General features: G+C 40.1%; 1 protein-coding gene across 10 annotated transcripts in view; it reads left to right on the top strand.

The window, feature by feature from the left end:
- The window catches only part of CDK5RAP2 (CDK5 regulatory subunit associated protein 2), a 105385-nt gene extending 79950 nt beyond the window's left edge, over window positions 1-25435 (top strand). For 7 of the 10 annotated variants that reach the window (XM_073314325.1, XM_073314323.1, XM_073314322.1 and 4 more), the window contains 11 exons: window positions 1180-1305; window positions 5544-5660; window positions 8959-9148; window positions 9354-9475; window positions 12408-12656; window positions 14461-14595; window positions 14701-14960; window positions 17211-17357; window positions 19460-19598; window positions 23730-23776; window positions 24783-25435. In XM_073314325.1, the coding sequence (XP_073170426.1) occupies window positions 1180-1305; window positions 5544-5660; window positions 8959-9148; window positions 9354-9475; window positions 12408-12656; window positions 14461-14595; window positions 14701-14960; window positions 17211-17357; window positions 19460-19598; window positions 23730-23776; window positions 24783-24842 (1592 nt within the window). In that variant the 3' untranslated portion in view covers window positions 24843-25435. Of the gene's footprint in view, window positions 1-1179; window positions 1306-5543; window positions 5661-8958; window positions 9149-9353; window positions 9476-12407; window positions 12657-14460; window positions 14596-14700; window positions 14961-17210; window positions 17358-19459; window positions 19599-23729; window positions 23777-24782 lie in introns of those variants that run through there. The other 3 variants (XM_073314321.1, XM_073314324.1, XM_073314327.1) reach the window with 3 other exon arrangements.
- Window positions 25436-26750: the final 1315 nt, after the last annotated feature.

Raw genomic sequence — 26750 nt, 5'->3', positions numbered from 1 at the left:
ATTTACTATATATTGGGGAAAATTAAATAAATAAATAAATTCATAAGGGAACTAATTAAGAAATAATGTGGAATGTATATCTGTTTCATCTTTCCAGTATCTTGCATAATCATTATAATTTCAGTAATCATGCGTACCAAGATGACAATCATGCGTACCAAGAAGCTATCTTCTCTTTGAAATGAAGTTAGCTATGATATTTTGTGCCTTTGTTGTTTTGAACTGTCATCTTGTACAGTACTGTAGACGGTCCTTAAATAGACAAGTCATGAGGGAAAACAGACATTGTCAAGAGATTATTAAATTAAAAAAAAAAAAGACAGATTTTCTAATTTTATAAAACCCAGTCTTGTGTTTCCTTGAGAATTGTAAGTGCTGCATAATTAATAAGTGGTGTCATGTTCGACCTGGATAGTTTCAGTAAGTGCAACCGATTGTTAAAGTAGTTTGCTGTAGACAGAGATGGAAGTTTAACTGCTGAAATAGAGTGCGGTGTTCAGGAAACTTTTTTCAACATAAACCAGCAGTAGATGACATGGATAAACTGACAAACAAGCTAGTCACAATTAGAACAATACGTTCCTGATTATTGCTGAAACATACAGCAAAGGAAGAGGAATGGTCGAATGGCAAAGCAAAAAGGAAAAGGTACTGTACTGAAACTAGATAGAATAGACTTATTTGTTAAGGCATGGAGTCTATAAAACATAGTGTATGTCAATGACTTATTTTATACGTGAGTTACTCTAGTGATCATCCTGTTATGGGAAATCATATACAATTAGTATACTAAGTCTAGAAATGAAGTTGTATTGTAAACTTAAGATTCATTACCAAATAAATAGAACAGTTTAACTAGAAAATTGTGTAATCACACACTATTTTTAAATAGACGTTTAGAAAAGATTAAAATTAGCACCTATGATTATTTGAGAACATAGAATAAAGAGTTCATGAAAGGAATGTTGAAATCTAAATCACAAAATACAGTATTCAGTAAGACCATGTAAGTTATCGAAAAGGCCCATTGTGAATACCATTCATTTAGCCTTTCTCACTGATTTTTGTAAAAGATTTTCTAGCTTTTTTACCACATCTCACACACTGCTCTATGTACTGTACCCATTGTAAAATAATATCATTTAATCAAAATGAAAAGAGAACTCTTGATTTATTTAGAGTTATTAATGGAGCATCTTCAAGAAATTCGATCTCTGAGACAACGTTTAGAAGACTCCATTAAAACTAATGAGAGATTGAGGCTGCAGCTTGAACGACAAGTAACGGATATGGAACTAAATCAAGGTAAGACCTTATTTTATCATGAGTGAAATACACTTTTGCTTAAAGCCCGAGTGATTGAACTCTGCTGGAGGAGTGTGGGTGGATTGAGGGGTAAAACCCAAAGCGAGGGTACAATATGCGTGCCATGCAACCACCCCATTGGCACTACTCCACAGTGAACTAGATTAGCAGCTGCAGCCCCACCACACTGCTTGTTTATTTCCATAAATATGGATCCCATGACCCTTGTCTTTGACTTCCTCCATTGCATTCCCCACCCACAGCTTCACACACTCTCCCAAAACAGGGTTTAAATGCTGTGGAAGGCTTTGTGCTAGCTCTCTAGACCTTGGGTGAATTTCATCCTGGGAGCTGAAAACGCTTTTAGACAGCGCTGTTGTCGGGTAAAAACGTAGATTTTCTGGATTTGTCTTCTGTTTTTTATGGCTGACGTGAATAAAACCAGACTTCTTTGTGTTTCGCGTGCCTTCTCCTTATAGTCTTCTGGAGTTACCAGCTCTGAGTCTTCACTGCATCCAAACACAGACTGGGGCAGAGGCAGGGAGCTAGTTGCAGCTACCTAATTTTAGGGCTCGCCAGTTCTGGTGTAAATTAGAGCAAGAGGAGTCCTGTTCAAATACTGGTTGCCGCCACTGATGGCGTAAGGGTCTCTTACTCTCCCTGAGGTTTGAGTATCGTAGAGCTCATCTTTCTCCCTCTCCTCCCTTTTATACTAGGGGTGCTGGGAGTGGTTAGCGTAGGGTGTGGCTGCACGACCACTACTAGTTCTCTGTCAGTGGAGAGTCCCCTACATGATGGGGACGTTCTCCACAGAAATCTCTGGATGTTTTAAGGCCACTGTGTGCTGCATAGCAGCACAGTCAGACCTTCATGGAATGGAGAACATGGTCCACTGTCTGCAGCTTATCGTTAGAATTGCTTGCAATGAGAAGGTCTTTCCTAACAAAACAGTATTATGACTTTAACTGAGGAATACGCAGCAGAAACGGATGGACTTTTTAAAAAGTCAGTTTTTATTCAGATCTCTCTAATGTTAGTGTATGAAAATATGTAAGTCAACAGATGCTGAGAGTGCTCAGCACCTTTGCAAACCATACTGTTCATTTTTAAAGTTTTTTCACAAGGAATCAGCCAGTCTTTAACCAAGCAGGCTTTTATAGTAAGTACAAGGCATATTTTTCTACACATAGCTTTGTTCTGATTCTCCTTCCCCACACTTTCCCCCTAGAGCAATGTATTAATCTGCAATATTACTTATATCAGAAGCAGGCAACAAGTACATGCATGCTTTCCTCGTACTCAGTTTCACGAATACTAGTATTAGATTAATTACATTTACATCATCCCCATAATCCATTTCTGTTGTTATTTAAATGGATACTACCTACAAATGGCAGTTTGCTTTCAAGAATAATTTACACTGATGGAAAGGTGTATAAAAGGCACCCATTTCATTCATGAAGTATTTATGCTGCTGGAAAGCCATACTGTTCTCATGAAATAACCACACTGAAACAGTTCCAACTGTTTTACAGCTTCATAAAGATGCTGGAAAGGGCATCCATTCATTCAGTGAAAGTATATTTTCTTTATAAACTGTCTGTCTTATGCCTTCCATCTGTCTTCTTACTACTTTAGTAGATTTACCAATGCATAGAGGGAAAATTTGGAGAGGAATGGGAAAAGTAGCTATTTATTACAACAAGCCCCTCTTTTCTACATTATTCTCTCAGCATTTCCTATTGCTTTAAAGATGTGTTTTGGGTATAGAGATGTGTGTTCTCTCTTCAGATAATAATGATTGCCACGTTGCTCAAGATTTTTACACTGTTTTGTGTGTTAATTTTGAATTTGGCTATTAAAATAAACTCGTGGCTGAACATGAACTAGTTTTAGGCCTTGGGGAGATGTATTTTTTAAAACAGATGGTTTAAAACATGTTTTTATTTAATATCTTTATTTTGTTTTCCTTAAAAAACAAACAAGATAAAACATATACTTAAATGATAGGCAACCTGTTAAATTCATTTTATATCGAGTTGTTTATTCACTAGACTCTAATACCAAAGAATTACTTTAGTCTGTCTAATAAATATTTTATTTGTACATACGTATGCCATGTTTTGCCATGTTGCCATTTTATTTGTAATATTTACTTTGTCTTAAGTACTCGGAAGCCTCTGGGTTTGTAGCACCTTATGAATCATGGAGGTGGTGGAAAGACTCCATAGTCAACCAGAGTTGAGCTGAAATTTTCACTAAAATCAGGACTAAAATATTTCCATCATTTCAAATGCTAGACTTTAAAAACGTTTAACGGTTAATTCTGAATTTTCTAGGTTTCTAATGCTTGTTTCGGCATTTTTAAATATAGTAAAAACAGTAAGGCTTTTTATCCTCACGTTACTGATATGTACACTCATGCTTCAATTGCAACTTCAGAGTACTTTTTGTCTGTGGGGGGGGGAATGTTTATTTATCTTTGCTACTGTTTTCTATGGTGCCCATCTCTCAGTCAGTCTTCCCTTGGAAACCTATAAGGTCCACAAACCTTTTTGTGTTCACTGTTGCGATACGTGACTTAACCAAAACTCCTCAGCATAACTGCAGTCACAGGCCCTGATCTTACACTCACATCTATTAGCTGGACCCAGACACCTGACCTGTGCAGAGCCCCACTGAAGTTAGAGGGGCTCTGCACAGGTGCAGAATTCTGTGCTAGTGGGTCTAATTGCAGGATCGTGGCCTTATTACTATTAGGGCTACATTTCCCCTTTATTGGGTAAGAGACCTAATAGAGTCTAGAGCCTTTCACTGTAACTTGTCAATTAACATGAGAGCTGGGTGACATGCAATAAATTAAATTGAGATCAAGATGAGATCATCAAGTTCAGACACTTCAAGTTGAATTGCTTTGTTAAAATCTGAAAGGCAAAAATCTTTTGAGTTCACATAGCTACCTTAATTCTAATATATAGATAGTAAAGAGCCATTAGTGCCCAGGCTCCTAGAGCCTTTGAATCTTTCAGTAACGACAAGAAGCGTGTCTCATGGCACACTACATCCCAGTTAGGTAGTGGCTAAGAGCTTCAGTTGGGATTGCAGTAAAATGAGGTTAGTCAGAGAAACTACAGCACGTCAGATTGAATTGCTGTAGCTGAAAGGCATCCACTATCTGCATTCAGCTATTTCTTTGCCACACGGTTATTTCTCAATCAACTGAGCAGTTGGCACCCATTTAGTTGTCTTGATCTTTGCTAAAGCAGTAGCGTTTGGGTCAACCATTCAATAAAAATATATTTTAAATAGCACTATTAATCCCAGTGGATCCTGAAGAACTTTGCAAGTCTAAACAGATGTACGCGTTTTACACAGGACTGTAGCTTCATTCCTCGGTGAAATGTAGCCACCCCGGGAGTGGAACATGGCACAGCATTGTAGGGCACATGAATAATGTTATATCCAGTTCAAACTGCACGTGGCATTTAGGGAGGTAGAATGATTCTCCAGGCTTGTCCAGGACACCAGAGTTAATTCCTTTGCTTGTTGAAATGCCATTGGATTTTTAGTGACTACAAGTGGCCAGGAAAAATCTCAGTTCTTAATCATAGGCAAAGGACAGCAACTCCAGCAGCACATTCCTTTAGCACTGTGTTGGGTCAATGGTTCAGCATTAACTTGGTATTGATGACACTTCTGCTTCCACTACTTCCCTGCACCACCCCAGGTTTTCCTTGAGGGACTCCCATGCCAATTCTAATCTACACTCTGCTTAGCTTGTGAAAGCTGAATGGCTCTCAGCCGAGGTGGTATGGCTAAATGTAATACAGTTTGAACAAAGGAGATGTACTGGAATTGATCACATGTTAAATTTCAGTACAATACTCTTCAATTTAAAAGTGTGTGATGGTCTCACAGGACTTCTTGCAATTTGACACACTACATTTTTTGGCTGGTGCCCAAAGATGGTTGCGTACCAAATCTTCCCGAGATAATTTAGCAATTTTGGTAACGTTAGCACAATGATTGAGGGTACTTAGGATGCAGAGCTTTGGTTTACTTAGAGTTTACCTGAATTGCCTTTCAGTCTGCAGCAATGATAACCTTCAAAATATATAGTGGATAAATATCTTTCATAACATGTTTTTCTGCTTTGTTTAAATTGTTCTTGTCTGGAAAGTTTAATCTTTACTGACCTAGAGATGACTCATAAATCATTTTTATGTATATATTTATAGGTTCTTCAAACATTTTTATCCATGGCTCAGAGCAACATAATTCCCTGACTTCTGAAATTCATTTCCTGAGGAAGCAAAATCAAGTTCTGAATGTAATGCTTGCAAAAGGATCTAGAGGTAAAATATGAAACTCTGCTTTAAAGGAGCAGCTTGCAATTTGGAAAGCACCATGCATTTTTATTCCAATCAGAAAACAACAAAGTATTTACTTTTCTTTCATTAAATTGCCTCCACAGCTCTCCCCACTCGTGAAATTGCATGACCAGCCTTTGTATTCAAACGCTGGATCATAGGCATGGAGGAGTTGGAATAGCAGCGCTCTACCAGTATTGTGCTGCTTCTCTCTCTGCCCATAGCATTATCTGTTTTTGTGTCCTCTTTCATTTCCTCTCTCCCTCTTTTTTGCATGTGTGTACATTCCTCTTTTCCTTTCTGCTATTTTCTCTCCTTCCACCCCATTTTGTTGTTGCCCACTTTCCCAAGCTCTGTGTTTAAAGATCTTGCCAAAGGAAATTGGCTAAAATTATTCAGTTTCATTCTGAATGGAGCTCCTTTCAGGCAGAGCTGGCTGCAAAGGGAAATAGACTAATTTCTCTTAAGGTTCTAGAGCCTGATGCAGAGGGAAAACTGGTTAGTTCTAGTCAGTTTCCCTCTGCAAGCACTTTACCTCAGTTCCATTATTTTTGAATAATCAGTTTCCCTTTGCACCTTCTGAGCTTGGCTCTCAACTCTCCTCAGCTCCACATGTGCTCTAAGCAACAAAGTAAAATTAATTCCGCTCCCTTAACAAGAAACTCTTTAAAGCATGTAAAGCTAATCCTTGGGTCAGATGCCTTTCTGTGTGTGCAGAGTGGTATATGGACCGTTTGCATAGAAGAAGCACATGAGCTCTCCCCCAGTTTCATGTTTTCTGATCTAGAATCACTTGGTCTTTAGCAGTTTATTCAAGGTTTATCTTTCTGTCAAGGTTCCTCCCGCACTCTGAACTCTAGGGTACAGATGTGGGGACCTGCATGAAAACCTCCTAAGCTTACTTTTACCAGCTTAGGTTAAAACTTCCCCAAGGTACAAATTAATTTTATCCTTTGTCCTTGGAATATCCACTGCCACCACCAAACTCTAACTGGGTTTACTGGGAAACGTAGTTTGGACACGTCTTTCCCCAAAATCCTCCCAACCCTTGTACCCCACTTCCTGGGAAAGGTTTGGTAAAAATCCTCACCAATTTGCATAGGTGACCACAGACCCAAACCCTTGGATCTGAGAACAATGAAAAAGCATTCAGTTTTCTTACAAGAAGACTTTTAATAGAAATAAATGTAAATAGAAGTAAAGGAACCACCCCTGTAAAATCAGGATGGTAGATACCTTACAGGGTAATTAGATTGAAAACATAGAAAATCCCTCTAGGCAAAACCTTAAGTTACAAAAAAGAGACACAGACAGAAATAGTCATTCTATTCAGCACAGTTCTTTTCTCAGTCATTTAAAGAAATCATAATCTAACGCATACCTAGCTAGATTACTTACTAAAAGTTCTAAGACTCCATTCCTGGTCTATCCCTGGCAAAAGCAGCATATAGACAGACACAGATCCTTTGTTTCTCTCCCTCCTCCCAGCTTTTGAAAGTATCTTGTCTCCTCATTGGTCATTTTGGTCAGGTGCCAGCGAGGTTACCTTTAGCTTCTTAACCCTTTACAGGTGAGAGGATTTTTCCTCTGGCCAGGAGGGATTTTAAAGGGGTTTACCCTTCCCTTTATATTTATGACACTTTCATACTGCATAAGCTAGTGTTGCTTTGTTTGACAATATGTTTCTAAAGTCAGGGCTTAAGTTTTGTAAGAATTATGTCTAAGCCCTGGTCTACACGACAAACGTTTATGTTGATTTAACTAGGTCGCTCAGGCGTGTGGAAAATCCAGACCCCTGAGCGACGCAGTTATACCGACTGAACTCCGGTGTAGACAGCGCTATGTTGACGGGAGAAGCATAGGTAGCATCTTCACTAAGTGCTACAGCGGCGCATCTGAACCAGGGCAGCTGCATCCCTGCAGTGCTGTAAGTGTAGACAGGCCCTAAGTAATGACCATCATAGCAAAGCATTGTTGCCTTTTATTTTTAGTACTGAGTCAATTTCCCCCTGGGTTTGTGGGCATCTTCCCCTTTTTAACTTGAGAATAAATACCTCCTGCTGCAGTTTTTTGGTTCCTAGTATCTGTCCAGTCTCAGCCTTATCTCTACTCCTGTGGTGTTAGATGAAGCCATATGGGCACCTCCTGTTGATTTTTCTGAACCAAGGCACTCTATTTCCAATGCGAAGCAAAAGGATTTAGTCACAATACATGTGAATATGAATGGGAATCATGTGGCTGAATCCCCACCCACCATGCTGAAAATGACCCCTTTTCCAATTCCAGTATTTTATTTCACCCTGTTGTTTTGCTATCATATATTCATAGTTGGCTTATAGCTCTGTGCAAAGGTCTGGGATCTAGAATTATACCAGTATTTTAATATAAAACTAGAATAGTAGATTCCAGTTATATTAACCCTTTGCACCCTAGCTACTTCCCAGAGGTCTTGGTATCCTGCTGCAGAATGTAACTGTCAATGAAGTCAATGGAAGGTGTTTAAATCATGGGGTAAGAGGATTGGGACCCATGCATTTAAAAGCCCTTGGGAACTTCCATTTTCATAGATTTTCAGCTAGGTTGCTCTGTTGAGGAGGGAGGATTTCTAATGGCTGGGAGGTGGAACGATTTCTCCCTGCTTGACCTTCTGCTGGGAACTTCCTCGCTCCTTACCAGCACTAGCTTCCTAACATGACCAACTGCCCCTACTGACAGTTCTCAGTTAAGAAGCCAGCGTGGGGGAGGCTGGTCATGTCATAGGCAGGGGAAAACTGGCAAGGTTCTGATGGCATGCATGCGGATAGTGTTGGGAAAGAGCATTTCAACATTCAGTGGAGGGGATGGAGGGTTCATTGTGGGACAGCGAGAAAGGTAGGAGAGGCCTTACTCATACCTTCTCCCCTTCAACAGAAGACAAGTTTACTACTCAGTAAGAGCACTCAAGATGAATACGCTCCCCGTTGGAGCCTAATCCTGCAAGTAACTGAGCAGCCCTTTTCCTGCTGATTTTGTCAGATGGAGGGTGTCGACAAGTGTAAGGTAGTGCTCAGCCTCTCATAAAATTGGGCTATGAGTGTTCTAGGGGTTAAACTCTACACTCCATTCAGGCACATTTATCTACCAAAAATGCATTAGAAAACTGGAGTACTAAAATCATAAAACTCACAAGAGCATCTTATTTCTATTATTACTCTGCCAATGCTTAACGAGTTGAATTTGTGGAGTAGTGTTGTTTGAGTACATTGTGGGAATTGCAACCAACTTGTATTTTTTCTTATTGCAGATAAACAAAAGGAAAATGAAAAGTTAAGAGAATCCCTCTCTAAGAAGAATGCAATCATTGAACATCTTCACAAGGATTATGAATGCTTCAAGAAAGAAAATGAAAAGTTGCAAAAACAAATTGGCAAAAAGGAGGATGAAAATAGACATTTGACTCACGAGATTTACAGCAGTCGTAATGAATTAAACAGGTATTGATCCTGTCTCTATTTGACTATTTTCTCCTCCAAATGAACACTGTGTGTCATGCATGTGTTTAGCAGTGGCCGTTACTGAGAGCTGCATAATTACATTCAAGGAGCGGGGAGAAAATTAGAGGGGCGGGGAATTTTAGATTTTAAAGAAATTAATAAGCAAAGTTCACCTCTGACTTATGAGTACATTGGAACTTAACAGGTGGCAGACAGAAATGAATGTAAAGCAACATCAGCTGTCTGAGAATGACAAATTACTGCAGTCACTCCGAGTTGAGCTAAAGGTGTATGAAAAGTTGGACGAAGCAAGGAGAAGGAGAACAGGTATAAAATGCACTGTCATGTCTCTGCTTTGTTATTGCAGCCATACCAGCTCTGGCTGTGATCTTGTCCGATTACACAAGACAGGAGTTGTGCTGATTCAGTATTTCTTTGGTTTTACTTAAATTTCCATTGCTACTACAGAAAGTAGAATCATAGACCTGGAAGGGCCCTCGAGAGGTCATCTAGTCCAGTCCCCTGCATTTGTGGCAGACTAATTATCTTGACCATTCCTGACAGATGTTTGTCTAACCTGTTCTTAAAAATCTCCAATGATGGAGATTCCTCAGCCTCCCTAGGCAATTTGTTTATGAACTACCCTGACAGTTAGGAAGTTTTTCCTAATGTCCAACCTAAACCGCCCTTGCTGCAATTTAAGCCCATTGCTTCTTGTCCTATCCTCAGAGGTTAAGAAAAACAATTTTTCAACCTTTTACATACGTGAAAACTGTTATCATATCCCCTCTCAGTCTTCTCTTTTCCAGACTAAACAAACCCAGTTTTTTCAATCTTCCCTCACAGGTCATGTTTTCTAGACATTTAATCATTTTTGTTGCTCTTTTCTGGACTCTCTCCAATTTGTCTACATCCTTCTTGAAATGTGGCACCCAGAACTGGACACAATACTCCAGCTGAGGCCTAATCAGAGCGGAGTAGAGCAGAAGAATTACTTTTCGTGTCTTTCTTACAACTCTCCTGCTAATACATCCCAGAATTATGTTCGCTTTTTTTGCAACAGCGTTACACTGTTGACTCATATTTAGCTTGTGTCTGCTATGACCCCCAGATCCCTTTCTGCAGTACTCCTTCCTAGGCAGTCGTTTCCCATTTTGTATGTGTGCAACTGATTGTTCCTTCCTAAGTGGAGTACTTTGCATTTGTTCTTATTGAATTTTATCCTATTTACTTCAGACCATTTCTCCAGTTTGTCCAGATCATTTTAATCCTATCCTCCAAACCACTTGCAACCCCTCCCAGCTTGGTATCGTCCACGGACTTTATAAGTGTACTTTGTTTGCCATTATCTAAATCATTGTTGAAGATATTGAGCAGAACTGGACCCAGAACTGATCCCTGCAGGACCCCATTCGTTTTGCCCTTCCAGCATGACTGTGGACCACTGATAACTACTCTCTGGGAATGGTTTTCCAACCAGTTTTGCACCCACTTTATAGTAGCTCCATCTAGGTTACATTCCCTAGTTTGTTTTTGAGAGGGTCATGTGAGACAGTATCAAAAGCTTTATTAAAGTCAAGATATACCACATCTACCGCTTTCCCCCTATCCAAAGGCTTGTAACCCTGTCAAAGAAAGCTATCAGGTTGGTTTGACACAATTGTTTTTGACATATCCATGCGGACTTTTACTTATCACCTTATTATCTTCTAGATGTTTGCAAACTGATTGCTTAATTATTTGTTCCATTATCTTTCCAGGTACAGAAGTTAAGATGACTGGTCTGTAATTTCCTGGGTTGTCTTTATTTCCCTCTTTATAGATGAGCACTATATTTGCCCTTTTCCAGTCTTCTGGAATCTCTCCCGTCTTCCATGACTTCTCCAAGATAATCGCTAATGGCTCAGCTATCTCCTCAGTCAGCTCCTGCTGATAGTTTAGGCTTTGTCTACACTACACAGCTTTTAGCTACGCGGCCATGTGGCTAAAAGTCAGGCAGGGTAAACGCTGTTTGTTGGCACTTTTTCTGACAAAATACTTCCACCCCCTATGAGCGGGGTTTGCAATGTCGACAGGAGAACGCCCCTGCTGACACCGAGCCATTTACACTGCTGCTTCCCGTGCAAAACTTTTGTCTTTTGGGGTTGGGGGGAGCTTTTTTAAGCACCTGCGAACGACGAAACTTTTGTCGTTTTGTCATTCAATTGGCAGTGTAGACAAAGCCTTATTAGCAAGTGGCCCTCTTCCCTCAGAGTCAGTATTAAGAGAACATCTCCTACATTGTGTCAGGGATAGCGTGCTGCTGGAGATACTATTGTTTGAATGGTATGTAAAATTGAACCCCTGCCCACTTGTGGTTATTAAAGCTGTAGGGGAAGGGAATGAAACCTACCTGACTGCTTCTTCCACCTTCCAGGAGCAAGGGGGCAGAAACCCTTCTGAATGAACATCACATTGGTGGAGGTACGGAACAGCCCTCATTTTCGTGGCACGGTTTCTGCAAAATCCAACGGAAATCTTTGCAGAAATTAATGCTGTTCCTTGCTATGTTAACTTGAATCCCCTTTATAGTTTGGTTTAGTGCCCAGCTGCAGCAGAAGAACCCAGTTGCAAAGGGACAAAGGGAGAAATCTCAAGGATAGAACTAAATTTCTCTGCAGAACTTGCAACATCCACATAATTAGAGGATCACAGCAAACTTCCTCCTCATGCAGTTGCAAACCTCTTCCTGATGAGTGGAGAACCTTTTTGGATCTTAGGGTGCAGGACCTCAGGAAGCCCTTTTTGTGCTTTGCCCCTGCTATGAAAGGGAAGAACAGTGCCCTGAGAGTTTGTCAGTTTCAGATTGGTTCCTCTGGTTGCCAGGTGATCACAATTCCCTTTGTCAGTGGTACTCCATCCCTTCTCCTCATGCCAAGATTACCCATTCCTTTTTTTTCTTCCCCCTGACTGTGCATTAATGCACTTCAGGTTTTATAAATCCTTTCCATTCTAGTCTTTTATTAGTCATCATCTTGCTTTTGGCGTGCGACGTATTAGCTTTTATGGACAAAGTGAAAAATAATTTTCAGCTCTTATTAAATTGTTTGAGGGTAGAAGCAATTAAGATTTCCTTTTTTTGGTCAAACCATTATCTTAACACTGTTTGTAGTTAATTCTTAAGATTGAGAATAAAGCTGGCTATAATTTACTTGCTAAGCATTTTGATAATGTCTAACATTATTTTAATTGTTAACGATATTAAGTGTTTCTTTTAAAGACATCTTGGATCCTGGACATGAAGAATTCCGAAAAGATCAAAATAATCCACTTGATTTACATGAACTATTGACTGAAATACAGAGTTTGCGAGTGCAGCTTGAAAGAAGCATAGAGACAAACAAGACGTTGCATGAAAAATTGGAGGAGCAGCTTTCAAAAGAAAAGAGAGAAGAAGCAGCCTCAGTGTCAGCTGTGAATATCAACTACCGTTTCAAACGAGATTCACAGCATTATACGGGAATGAACGGTACTGTGCAGTACTTGCTGTTATAACACTGTATAGAAACCTGCGCCTTGTTCTTCAAAGATGCCTCTCCTAAGGCCTTATGTGACATCAGCTATGTTATTTGAGCGCTGTCCATCAGCTTTTCAAATCTCTTTCCTTTTAAAGTTATTAGTGGACGCAGAGGTGAAACGAACACTGTCTGTTCGCCTCTAACTGTCAGTTCCTTTTCATTCAGAAAAAGGTTTGCGGATGGTCTCTGGAATGGATGGATGACGAGGTTAAGTTTCCATAAATTTTGCTTACCTGGGGGTTCTTTATTTAATGCAGAGCTCTCCAGCATTTGCTAGAGGTGACTGTGCATTACTCAAGAATGATCAGGAAGTGCACTGGCTGGTCTTTGTGTAAATCAGCTGTCCCCTTTATACCTTGAGAAGTATTTTATCTTTATTTGCACTGGTGTTCAGTGATAGCATTGTAACAAATCAGAATTCAGGGGAAAATATAGTGAAGTATTTTACACGGAGAGTACAGAAGGCACAAGGATCCTGTCTCCTCTGTCCCTCATGGACCCTGCACTCAGGAGAGCACAGACTGTTTCCTCTTAGTGCCCTGCAGACACAAGTCACCCAATAAAGGGGTGAGGAATGAACCCACCTCTCTTCCCTCACACTAGCCTGCCTAAACACCCTGCTGCACTACAGAGAGCAGGTTACACCAGCCACAGGGGGATTGGGAGAGTTTCACACACATGCACCCATGTGGGTCTATCTAGCCCAATCTTCCTTGTACTCAATCAACCATCAAAAACCTCTCATTGACTCTCCACCCTGCCCAGTCATAATAAGATCTTATGGACATCATCCCCCCATCCTCCCCTACCACCTATGAGAAAAGACAATGGCAGGTTTTATTCCCCGCCAGGTGAGGAAGACCCTGAATGCAGAAGAACCAGTATGTTAATTCTGTGCAGGGTTTTCCGTGCCATCAGCACCTAGATTACTGTAACATTTTCTACATGGGCCACTCAGAAGCTTAAGTGGGTGCAAAATGCTGCTGCTCGCTTGCTGAGCAATACTGTAGGTCGTGCAGGGAGCCCATAACACCGATAAGTGTACTGGTCCTAGATGCTGGTCTTATCATAGAATATCAGGAAGTCATCTAGTCCAACCCCCTGCTCAAAGCAGGGCCAGTCCCCAATTTTTGCCCCAATCCCTAAATGGCCCCCTCAAGGATTGAGCTCACAACCCTGGGTTTAGCAGGGCAATGCTCAAGCTGCTGAGCTATCCCTCCCCACATCAGCTTGAATGATTAGAGACCTGCTTATCTGAGACACCATTACTTTCTGCCATACTGCTGCAGCTGAGACTGGAGGGTTGGGAGGGAAGGATCCAGGTGTGGGTTATTTGAGTGCAGACAGGGCAGGCTTTGAAGGCTCTGTGACAAGGCCTGGATTTCTTAGCCTTCTGGCCATGCTCCAGTGGCTGTCTTTTCTCATAGGCGTTTGCGGGGGATGATGTCAATAAGATCTTATGATGACTGGGCAGGGTGCTTTACTTTTTGTGGAGTGTCAGTGAGAGGTTTGTAATTGTTGATTGGATGAGAATATTTTACTGATGCATTTCCAGTGATTAGATTTTGAGAGGTACCCAGAGATTATGTGCTAGAGAAATAAATATACGCATGCCCTGAGTATTGGAGAGCTTCGCTTTACGGGGACTCCTGCTGCTGAAATACTCAGATTTAGGGAGTAGGACCAATGAGAACTTTCTACTGAAAATAGGTTACCTGCTTACTGATGCACTCTCTTTCTGTTCTGGATGTATAGATGTTGGTCACAAATTCTCTGCTCCAGGCAGTAATGTATGTGAATTACAAAATTGTGGACATGGCACATCACCAGCAAAAGCAGGTACACCCAAGGACAAGAACATCATAAATAAGCAAATGTTCTGTATCCCAGGTTTGCCTCTTGAGATTTAGTACGGTATAAATTACTTTCACATTTTGAAAGGATCAGGCTTTAAAAATTAAGTTAAACTTATTCCCTCCCCTCTCCCCACTTTAGAGATGCAACTAGCGTCTAAAGAAGATTTAGACAACTCTTCGCGGTGCAGTAGCAGCTCATCCACTGGCACATCATGCACCCCTCGTCTTGTTCCCGGTCATCGGATGTGGGCAGACAAAAATGGACGCCATATCCTTGGCTTGATTGAGGATTATAATGCTCTACGGAAGCAGATCTCAGAAGGGCAAAAGCTGGTTTCTGAAATGGAGGCTCCTCTTAGAGAGAGCACTGGGATGAAACACCTGGAACCTGGTGTAAAGGTACACATTGAGAATGACCAGGGGGAAATGAATTTGCCTAGTGTAAAACATGTAGATCAGATAAATGAGCTTCCCTGAAAAACTCCGCCAAAGCACCTCAGCCTTGACATGTCCTACTCCGGTTCTTCTACTTCTAGGTCCCTTTTGAACACAGACCATCAGCTGCACGATGATGTGGACAAGTGACCTCCTCCTAGTCCTGAGTGAACAATCTCATTTTTATCTGTGGCTTTAAATGTGTTTTAACCTGTGTGTCTCACAGGTGAAACTACTGCTTCAAAATAGAAGTTAGGATTTATTACATTGGAAATATAATCAGAAATCAGATAATGAAAACATGAAGACAAACTATGTTAAAATGGAGTTAAGGTGGAAAGTAGAACTGGTTGAAAGTCAGACTTTCCATTCCGCAGGAAATTTCAGAACAAAAAGTAGAATTTTCAAAATCCCTGGGGAGAGGAAAATCTGAACGTTTTGTTTTGAAATAACTGAAGTGTTTAGTTTTGAAAATTAAAAAAAAAAAAAAGGCAAATGTGAAAATTCAAGCACCAGGCTCAACCATGACTCCTTGGGAGTTTAGGTTCCCCATTGGGATTTTGTAATTATTCCGAAACAGAGTGTAATTCAGATTTAAGGTTAATTTAAAAGAAATCCAAACTTGTCGAAGTACAGAAATGCAAAATTAAAGTTGATTGGGTGCCTTAACTCTGCCCTGTAATGACTCCTCCACAAAATAATTGATACGTATTAATGATGGCTGTCATACTAAGTTAAATTGATTTTTGAATAAACAGTATCTTTCATTGCCGTGTCTCCCCGCCCCCCCCCTTTTATTTATTTATTTTTTTGTGTCAGTTGAGTCTAGGTGGGAAATCAGCAGCTAGTCTAACAACTTGGGAATTTCCCAACTAGTCAAGTTTCAGCTTTCAAGACACACTGTACTGGATACTCATCAGGCTTCCAGTTGTAGCATACTGATATAGAGTTATCATGGCTGGGCTATACTCCTAGATGTAATAATCTATTCTGCTTTTTCCTTAAATAAGCAAAATGCTTGGTTTGATGTAGGAGGAATATGCTGTATTGAGTTTTTCACCACTTCCCCTTTTATTCAAAAGAAGAAAGGGTGCTTGATTGACTATGTAGAATCTTATACCCTGTGCACATCCATTACTAAATTCAGTTAATAGACCACCTATGTTAAGGTTGTTGAAAAATCCCTGCTGGTCTTTAAAAAACGGGGGGATAATTATATCATGTTAAATTGCAGTGCTTCTCTTTACCAGTTTCATATTAGCAAAGACATTGAATGTAGAGCCCATAACAATTCTGAACATTTTTTCAGGCATTGTATGTGTGCTTATATACTATAGTGATGTCATGTCTGCATGACACTTAAGACTCTCTGAAGTATCTCACATTTTCAGATGACCTAGTTAAGATACTAATAATGACTGAAGAAGTAATCTCCCAGCATGATTGTAACTTGTTTTGTTGGTGTAAAGATAAAAGCAATAAGTTTCACAATTTGCAGTCTATCACCAAGCTTTACATCTCTGAAGTTTCAAACTACTTAGCAAATGGGATATTTTACATGACAGGAGGCTTGTTGTTAGATAACAATGCTAAATAAGCATTCACATGGCATGTTGGATGTGGGAAGGCAGAACAAATGGTTTTCTCCCACTTTCCCCCCCATTGCCATCACTTTGGTAATTCATTTGCTCCCCGTGCAGTCTTTCACTCCTCTCTTCCCTTTATTTCACGTTTATGTGTTTTCGTCAATTTGGTTTTCTCATCTGTCAGCAGAGGAAAACATTTTAAATGTGCCCTGTTAGTTATTTTAGCATTAAATGGAACAGTTTAAAGGGTCTGCAAAGGAAGAAACATCTCTATTGCTTAAACTGATGTCTGGAGTCATTTGACTTTCAAATAGCATGCCATGAAATGCAAATAGGGAAGGAAAAGAGATGCCAAGTATTTTCCACATTATAGCAAATACACTAAATGTAACCCATTATTAATCACTATTATTGATTAGGATAAATCCCCCCCTCCCCATTCTTGAAAAATGTATAATTCAGCACTCTCTCTCTCAACTATTAAATTAGTTTATCCTGGCACACAATAGCTTTGTTCCTCATCTTAAACATGAAATTCATAGCTACTGGATTTATACCTTTAATTAAAAGCTACATTTTCATAATCCTTTAAAGATAAATATATCATGTTTCTAATCCTACTATACAGGTTCCCGACCAGGAATCACTGAATAACTTTTCTGCAAACATTCACACAGTACAGCAGATTTTAGAAGAGGCTGCACGTTTATTAAAACTTCTCTGGAGAGTTTCACTTCCTATGAAAGTTGTACACAGTACTGCTCACTGCAGTCAGGTACGATGTTGTTTCAGTGTAAAGGCAAAAGCAATGAACCATTCAGAGGTTGTTCTGAAAGTTACATAAGATGGTCATATATGAATCATGAAGTTCTTCTGAAGGTTATAAACCGGGTCTGGCCAACCTGCAGCCTGTGGCCACATTCTCCTTTACTATGCAGCTGCAGCTTATGAAGACTTTAAGACCAAATGTGTGATAGCTCTCATCTTTACTATGGATCTCCACCTTGGGGTGACTACAGTCCACAGCGTGCAATACTTCATTTTGATCTAAGCAGAGGTGGCTCAGATCATGAGGCTATCATCTGCTCTATTTTATGCAAATTACATGTTATCCTTGGGTTCTAGGCAAATGGACTTTCAGCTGGAAAAAATTTGGCCACCCCATTATCGGCCCATACTCAGTCTGATTTATATGTTACAAAAAGAACAGGAGTAGTTGTGGCACCTTAGAGACTATTAGGGGCTGTAGCCCACAAAAGCTCATGCTCTAATAAATTTGTTAGTCTCTAAGGTGCCACAAGTCCTCCTGTTCTTTTTGTGGATACAGACTAACACGGCTGCTACTCTGAAACCTGTCATTATATGTTACAGTAACACAGTAAGAATCTCCTTTCCAGTGAATGGTAAGCCCTCTATCTCATGGCTTTGATGTAATCAGAATGCTATGTTTCACCTTCGTCACTATCACATCTGATCTGTGAAACAGAAATTTTTTTAAAGTGCAACAAAACCCCCAAACAACTTTTATAACCTTTTTAACCGAAAAGGATTACAATATGGAAATGAACTAACGTAAACGGAATGCATAGATAGGTGTCACAATATCACCACTCAACACTGAACTGTTCCAGGCTAAAAATCAAACTGTGGCTTTAAAATCTAATTTTTTTTCTCGTGAGATGTTTTGTGTGTGAGTGTATGCGTGAGAGAGAGACAGAACATTGCTAAAAATAAATGTGTTGGAAGGCAAAGGTTATTTTAATAACATTCTTTTGTTAAAATGTTGCACTATCTTTAAAAAAAATTATAAACTAAAGTAACCTGTGCTCTCCAGTATATCACTTGCGTTGTGATCCTGTAGTTGGTGACGCTATCAGAAAGCCTTGAAGGGGTGTGTAATTCAGCTAGTACTGTGTATGTGTGTATTTAAATGTGTTTGGGGTGTGTGTGTATGAGCCTGTACTGCAACACATGCGCATACTTATCTGAACATACATGTATATTTCTGCACATGTGTAGACATTCACACACTATCTACATACACCACTGTCTCTCAAAATACACCAAATACAGAAAAAACTTCATTTGCATGCACATCCAAACCATGATGATAAGGATCAAGGCCTGCTCAAAATCTGGCCCCATAAGTTCAAGAGAGCTTGTACTTAGAGCTGGAGTTTGTGCAAGGATCCAGATCAGTGACATTGTCAAGTGACCTTGGCGTTCCGTTTAGTAGCCCTGTCCCAAAGGATAGTAATCACACCAAGATGATGGAAGTAAAGCCTTTAAATAAACAGGACAGATTGTAAACTAATCTTGCAATCACACTGCTCCTGTCACTGTTATGATGCATTCAGATCCTCTGATTAAAAGCCATTTTATAATATATATATATATATATATATATATATGGAAAGTAGAAATACACAGTAGACCAGGTTCCCAAACAGTGGTCCACGGACTACTTATAGACTTTTGAGCACTTGCTGGTCACATGGTACTGGCTTGCTGTATAGTTTCCAGTAGAGAGCAAAAGAACTGATGGGAATGGAAGATTAAAGAGCAGAAGTAGACATTGGTGTTAGCCTTTTCCCAAAAGGTTAAAACATTAATTGCATTAAAGACAACTAAAAATGCACAAATACTTTCCTCAAATTAGTTTTCTGTGTAAGGAGTTGCTCTATTTGCCTCTTGGATGTCTTGTGATTACAGATGGTACAGTTGAGATTGGGAGGGGTGGTGGCCATGAGACACTCCATTAAGAGGTCCATACTATGAAGAAGTTTCAAGGCTCTTTCACTAAATTGTTTAGCAGTTAACTATATGCTGTAGTTTATATAAGAATTCTGAAGTCATTATTTGCTTCTTTCAATTTAGGATGAAGGAATGAAAACAGAAATACTTAGACTCCATAAGAAATTGTCTGAGCAGGAGAAGAAGCTACATATTACTGTCAAACGCTTGCACTCTACAAACCAGCTGAAGGAAAACATGGAGAAAGTCATCATTGATCAGTGTTAGTGAATGATCTATTATTAGTTCCTCAGTTTCTTCTATTTTATTTCTGTAGATGGTTAACTAACTGAAATGAAATGAATGAAGAAACTGTTTCTAGTATGAAACCACTTCTGTTGAAGTGCTCCTGAATATATTTAATAGCCAGTGTTAAATGCTTCCTGGACTCCAAAGTATATACTATATAAAGCTTGAGGCTTTGTTCCATGAGGAAGAAATTCATCCCAGTGCATAAGGCAGGCTGGCACATAGCTCTATGTCCCATGTCACTCCCCTAACTTAAGTGTCATGTAGGGACTTGTGCAGGCCTGTTGTAATGGGGTGAAATTTCACCCATAAGCCATTGTTGTATGATCCTCATTGTCAAAACAGATCTGTTGAGTTATTTCATTTAATGTACCAATTTCCTATCTTGCAAGGACTGTCTATTAAGGGGAAGCAATGTTTTCTCTAGTTCATTATATCTCTGTGGCCCTTTCCCTCCCAAAATAGTGATGATACCAGAGTCCTAGTAAACCTAGAATTATTGAGAGTTTTCTGGTGTGTTTCTGTGTTGCACCTCTATCACAGTAACTGGGAATAGAGTTGCTAGTCAAAGAGAGGTGCCATAGCAGCAGAACTGACCATGTGAAACATCCTGGGAAGAGTCTAGAATACTCTCTAGACTGTATTAGAGGATTGCAGAAGAATTGAAGAGGACTCAGTAGCATGAGGATGGGGAGCTTACTACTAAGCATGGCAGTCCTGATGGGGAAAACTAGGACAGGCTGTAACATGAAATTTCGTTCTTAACAGCCATGTCCAGAGACTTATAAGAAACATGAATTAAATCACCTGCTTTTAATGTAGCTTCCAAAAATTTGTCAGAACTGCATATTCTGTAGTTGTATCAAACACCAAACAGTCCAGTTCCAACACAAAATCACAACATTCAGGAACCTTAACTATTACACAAGTACAGCCGCCAACTCAAACATTCAAAACCAGGACATGTATAGGTATGGCAGATGCACTACAAAACAACTAAACAATTTATATCAAGCACAATCTTTAACCAGCCCTGTTTAACTCATGTGTGCCATTCACCACCCAAACTAACCTCTACTACACCACCCTTAACTCTGACCTGTGGTTACTGGCTTACAGTCTTCAGTGTTTTGTTTGTTTTATGCCTGCCACTTCCCACCTGCTCCCTCCCCACTTCTCTCAGTGAATTGGCAGTAACAAGCCTTCAAGAGAAGATGGCAGTCCCACTCTGCTCATCCCTTGGACAGTAGGGGGGCTCCTACATCCTGCTACTTATTCTTTAAGCCCCACTATCTCCAAGCCACTAAATGATTCTCGTTTGACAACTCTCATTGGTTAGCAAATAGGCAATAGGGAAGGAAGCGGGGAAGGAGACTTTTGGCTTAAGGAAATTGTAGTCCCATGTGCACACACGTATGGCTTTACAATAATTTTATGGGATTTTTTAAAATGTGAACGTTAAAGCAAAGAAATGTAGATGTTACCCACCAATGAGCTGATTGGTGAGGAGCCTGTCTAGTCCCAAGACACACTTTCATTGGCAGTCAGATTGCATCTGCTAGCTGCACAATGCAAGGTGAACATTCAATGGGATACAACCCTTCTGCTTCAGGACCTCATCTGTTCACCAGCAGGGATCTGGAAGGAGCCACTTCTCCCCTCTCTCCATGCTATATTATGGCACATTTTGGTGCATCATCGCCTTGATGGCTCAAAGGTCTCTTCCAGCATGACATATATGCTCTTTTGAGTAATTAATCTAGAATTTAAAATGTTCTCTAATATCCGCTAAATGTGTTTGAAACGGCCTTACATCAGTGCCATGAGTTACTCAAAACATTGGCAACCACATTTCATTTCAGTGTTGTTCTGCTCCAAAACTGCAAACGTTTTAAAAAAAAAAAAAAAAAAAAAAAAAAGTTACCTGCATCTTTTTTCTGCAGCTCAGTATTTATAGGCTGTGTTTAGACCAGTCTTTTCAGAAGTGTCATTGTAACAAATGACATTAACATTGGTTTTATTCAATCCAAATTTCTGTTTTGTTCAATTTTTTGGAAGTTAAATAGCTCAGTTTATGATTTCAAAAAGAATTCTAGAGTTATATTATTTTGTCTGTTTAAAAAATATCCTTGGGATGGAGTCTCTCTTATCTGGGATGGCAGTCCCTGTCTTCTAATGACTTACACCCGGTGTAGACCTCTAGGGTAGTTCAGTGCGGTTACACAGGGTGTAAAATAGTGTAGATTTGGGGCTAACCCAACCACACACAGCCCCCGCCTCCCCCAAACACATCCAAACAGTTCACAACCTGTTCTGAATTAGATCTTGATAAAATGAAGCCATCATGTTCTAAAATCTCCTGATGCAAAATGCTGCCTGGCTAATAGCAGCTTACTATTAGTTTCATATACTCTAAATTCTGTTCATGTATGGAACTTAATATTTTTGATTTGGAAAAATCTAGTTTTGTCAGGTAAAATGAATTTACTAACAGTTCTTTATGAGCGGAGAGCACTGTGTTACACAAAGGGACCTTGATACAATTTTCTGTAAGTTTCGTTGATTATGGGAATTATGGATGTCAGGTTACTGTTGCCTTTTAGAGCAATTTCAGAAATGTTTCTAAAGTGCATCTCTCCACAAACTCCTGACCATGCATAAAGGAAGCTAGGTGAATCAGAGGAAGCTGTTAAATTGTATCTTCATGCTTAAAGTTCCTATTTCAAGTAGCAAGAAATCACAAGATCAAAGTGGGTGACCTTCCCTTCCATCTTATTCTCCACAATCCAAATTACTGCTAGCTGGGTAGCACCCCTAAAAGTCTACAGTCTGCCTTCAAGTCCCCTAGCAGTATTAGCTTGAGTGTTCCTAAATATGTTTAGAGGCACAGATAGGCACATTCTCTTGGCTATGAGTCTCTCTTACACATTCTTAGGACGAGAGACCTCTGCTTATAAACCTCATCTGAACATGTAACAATGCAGAGCCAAATTGCTGTAATCTGCCAGAGCTATAATTATCTCACGTCAGCTATATCCGTGGAGTTGGTGGGTTCTTATTATTATAATGAAAAATCTTTATTATGCCTAAATTGTTTGTTTGTTTTTTAAGACTGGAATATTAAATTTCTACTTCAACAGTATTTTTGAGCAGTTGAGCCGAGAGCTTAGAGAATCACATTTTTAACCTGGCATTTCAAAGATCAGTTCTTTATATAAACAACCCCCACTCTATTCTTAGGTCTTTTTCTCTCTCAGGGGCTAACCAACCAGATTAATAGATAAAAACTTGGAACCCTTCAGAACAAGTCACTCTTGCATGATTTCTCCAGGGGGTATATAGGCTGTCATGTCCTTGAACTGCCAGTTCCTTCATGCTGGAGGAGCTGGCGTACATATTTCGCCATCTGTCCTTCCTCCCCTACCCCCCCAATATCTTCCCTCTCAGTCTCAGAGAACTGATTTTAATTGGGTCATGCTTCATCTCCCCTTTCCATAGACTTTGACTTCCATGGAGGCTGCATTGAGCCCTAACAACATAAGCTTCTTGGAGCAGGGAATCCATTTGATCAGTATTGTAGAGGGCTATGCACATCCATGGCTCAAAATAATTCTCTTAAATACAGTGTTGCAATATACATGTTATTACTTGGTTAGTCCTAGTTATGGGAGGAGTATTTTAAAAGCTCTCACCCTTTTGTTCTGTATATCTGACAGGCAGAATAGTCAGGTGGACTGAGCACAGGCCTGGGAAATAGGCAATCATGAATTCTAGTTCTGGCATTGCCTCTGACTGCCCCTCTGGTCTTGGGCAAGTCACTTAGCTGTTCATGAAATTATACCCACATCCCAGGGTTGTTGTAAGCTTACTCAGTGTTTCTACAACAATTTATATCATCAAGGGGTGTCAGTTCTCCTAGGTTTTGATAACTAGGTTGAAATGGCTAGGGGAAAAAGGGTGGATGGGATGGGTGGTGGGTCATTTGCCCAATTTGTAGATATTGGTGTGTGTTTTTACTATTTTTTAACAGCACATCTAATAAATGCAAAGAAAGAAGTGTAAGTGCTAAGTAGTATTGTGTCTAATCTATACTCTCTCTTTGCAGTGGCTTTAACCCATGATGTTTTAAAGAAGGCTAGAGGAAACCTAGAAGTAAGTAAAATCTGTTTCCATGAAGCAGATCTGTCAAAATAATAAAAAAACAGTCAAATTCTGCCAATCCTACTTATAATTAGTGTTTACCAGATAACTGGCTCAACCCTGTCGTCTTGCTTATGCCTTTCGTAGCTTAGTAGTCCTATCCTTTCCCACCTCATCCAGTTGTTCACGGTCAGCATAAGGCCACAGTCCAGTAACCTCACTTCCAATGCCCTATCGTATCTTCTGCCCAAGCTCATGAAGAAAATCTTATTCTGTGCTGCCTTCGACATGTCTTAATAGTTGGCTTTGTTTTTTAAAATCTGGACCCAGTGGGGAAAGCTTCTGCAAACAGACATTTGCTAATGCAACCTTTTAAATTAGTTTGAGTTCTAAACGGTCTCCTTTTGCATCTCCAGAGCTGAAGTAGAGCTCTGTGTAGCTTGAGAGCTTGTCTCTCTCACGAACAGCAGTTGGTCCAATAAAAAATTATTACCTCAGCCGCCTGGTGTCTCTAATATCCGGGGACTGACCTGGCTACAACAAACCCTGCAAACAACCCTTTCATATTTGATTTTCCTCAAGCACATTTAGACTTCACACCCTGGAGACCATAGCATATTAACATCCCTCTCTGTCCTACTCTTTTAGTCATACACCCCTTTAATGACACCCCTGCTTGTAAACCATTTCCAACTTTCGCCACCAACTCCCCTCCATCCTTTTACAACTCTCGTCTTTTATGAATCGTTCCTCCATTATCTAGATGCTGTGTTGTTGTCCCTACCTTGCCTGGGTGAGAACCTGATCATGCAAAAGGATCCTTATTCCTACAAGGAATTGTATTACGCTCAGCAGGTCTCCATGCAGAAGTAATAGGCCATGCTTGCAGATGGTCCTTTTGCAAGATCAGAGTCCTAGAGCGTAAGATATGTCAATTTGGGGGCTATTCTAGATCTTGGAAAGTCCTATGTGAGTTTAAAGTGCTATGAAATGTATTAATAAGTGCTTTTCTTACCAGGTTCAGCCAGCTGAAAATCAAAAAGCAGCTTCACATACCAACAAGAAAAGGATTCTGTGAAGGACAAAGTTCCACTAATAAAGCCTGTTCCTTCATGTGATCATTGTGTAGGCTTCTTTACAGTTTAAGCCTTAATATTGGTTGGTTTAAAAGGTTCGCTTGGAACTTCAGTAGATGACACCCTTTGACAAAACTATTGGGAAATAACTTATTTAACATAGGGTAAAGATTGGTTTTGAATATTTATTATATGAACAGGTACTGGAGAAAAGTGCAGAAAGTGTTTAAAATGGGCTCATCTGAACTTTTCTACGTTTTTCTTATGCTGTAATTTTTTTTTTTAAGTAGATGCATTCTGTTTCTTCCTGTGGTACGATATTTCCTAGTGCCTAAAAGACTTAGTCCAGGTAGTTAGCCTTCTCCAAACTTCTTTCACAATGAATACTTGCAGCAGGGTAACAGTTTTTCTTTAGGTCTGCCTTGCATCACTGGATTTTAGAACTATGGGAAGCTTTCAGTATTTTAAAGCATTGTCAATATGTGCATGAAGGATTTTGCTGAGAGCTACCTGGTGTTGAGCTAACATTCTAAAGTAGCAATTAGAATCTGATGGTAGGTCTGAAAATGTGAATTAAAATCAGACATTTGTTAAACCTGTTCATGTTAATTATTTTGTTTGCAACTCCAGAGCTTTTGGAGCACTATCTTACCATAAACCACCTGTGATCAAAGTCTTCCCAATTTTTGGCTGGGTCACTTGTTTTCTCTGAAGAAATATGGAAGCGTTCCTGCCCCTCTGGTGTTCAGTAATCACTCGGAGAAGGTGGTTGACAGAGATCTGCTTCATTCAGTTCCAACCACCTCTGCATTACATAACCCAAGCCTCTTAGAAGTACAGTTCAAGTGTAAACCCGAGTAGAATACACGGGTCTGTGGGGGTGCCCAGCACATCAAGGTCAGAGAACTTTGCTTAGTAGTAGCTGCAGGGGCAGCACTCCTAGTACAGCAGCCCCTCCCCCCCAGGTATTTAAGGGCAGCACTGCCCCAGCCCCCCTCAGTTCCTTCTTCACACCTGCTCCTTGAGTCTGAGCACTCCGTGTGCTACTGGACCTCATGCTTTTTCTGTCTGTGTTTGTGATTTTGTTATATCGTAGTTTATAGTTCATTATTGTAGTATCCTTAGGTTTTTGTTAGGTAGTAATTACGTACAGTTTAGCCTGGTGGGATGTCCTCTCCGGGTTTTAAACACTATCCATCATGTGGGGTAGCTGTCCTCAATAGTGACTCCCCCCGCACCACACACTTAGTGTTTATTGGGCCTGCTGGAGGGGCATATGAAGGAAGATGCTCCATCTGTAAATTGTGCAAGAAGAGTACAGAGGTGCCAAGAGACTTGTGCCTTAAGCAGCACCTTCTGGAGCAGGTCATGAGATGTGCTTTGGCCCCAGGGAAATCTGCAGATTGTCCTGTCCTGGAGAGCCTTTTGGAACCACCTTATTTCCTCAAAATTTCACGTATGAAACTGCAGCAAAATAATTTCATAGTAAAAGCCCTTGTACCCCAGCAACTATTGGTGTTTCTCTTTTACCAGTGACTTTCAGTGGGAGTTTTGCTCTTAAGTCACACGGGTGTTTTGTGTCTCAATAGGAGCTAAGCTCTCTCCACCTAACGTTTGGGCCAGATTTTCAAGAGTACTTGGAAATCTAGCCCAGCAAGGGAAACGAAAGCACAAAAATGGAGTGCTGCTGTCTTTAGCTGACACCAGGGGGAAGCAAACTCATTGGGCTGCGTTGATAGGAATACATGGAAAAAATTGAAAGTTAAAAATAACCTTTGCAAATCAAAAGGAAAAACAGCGTATAGTCAAACTTGCACTTCACTCTCATTGTGCTCACATCTCTTTAAAAACATTGTTAATTTTACTAAGTAGCTAAATTATAGACACTCAGCTGTAATCAAAATCTGCTA

Source organism: Lepidochelys kempii, chromosome 16, assembly GCF_965140265.1.
Source record: "Lepidochelys kempii isolate rLepKem1 chromosome 16, rLepKem1.hap2, whole genome shotgun sequence".
NCBI classification, from domain to species: Eukaryota; Metazoa; Chordata; order Testudines; family Cheloniidae; genus Lepidochelys; species Lepidochelys kempii.
This window is presented reverse-complemented; position numbering and strand designations above follow the sequence as displayed.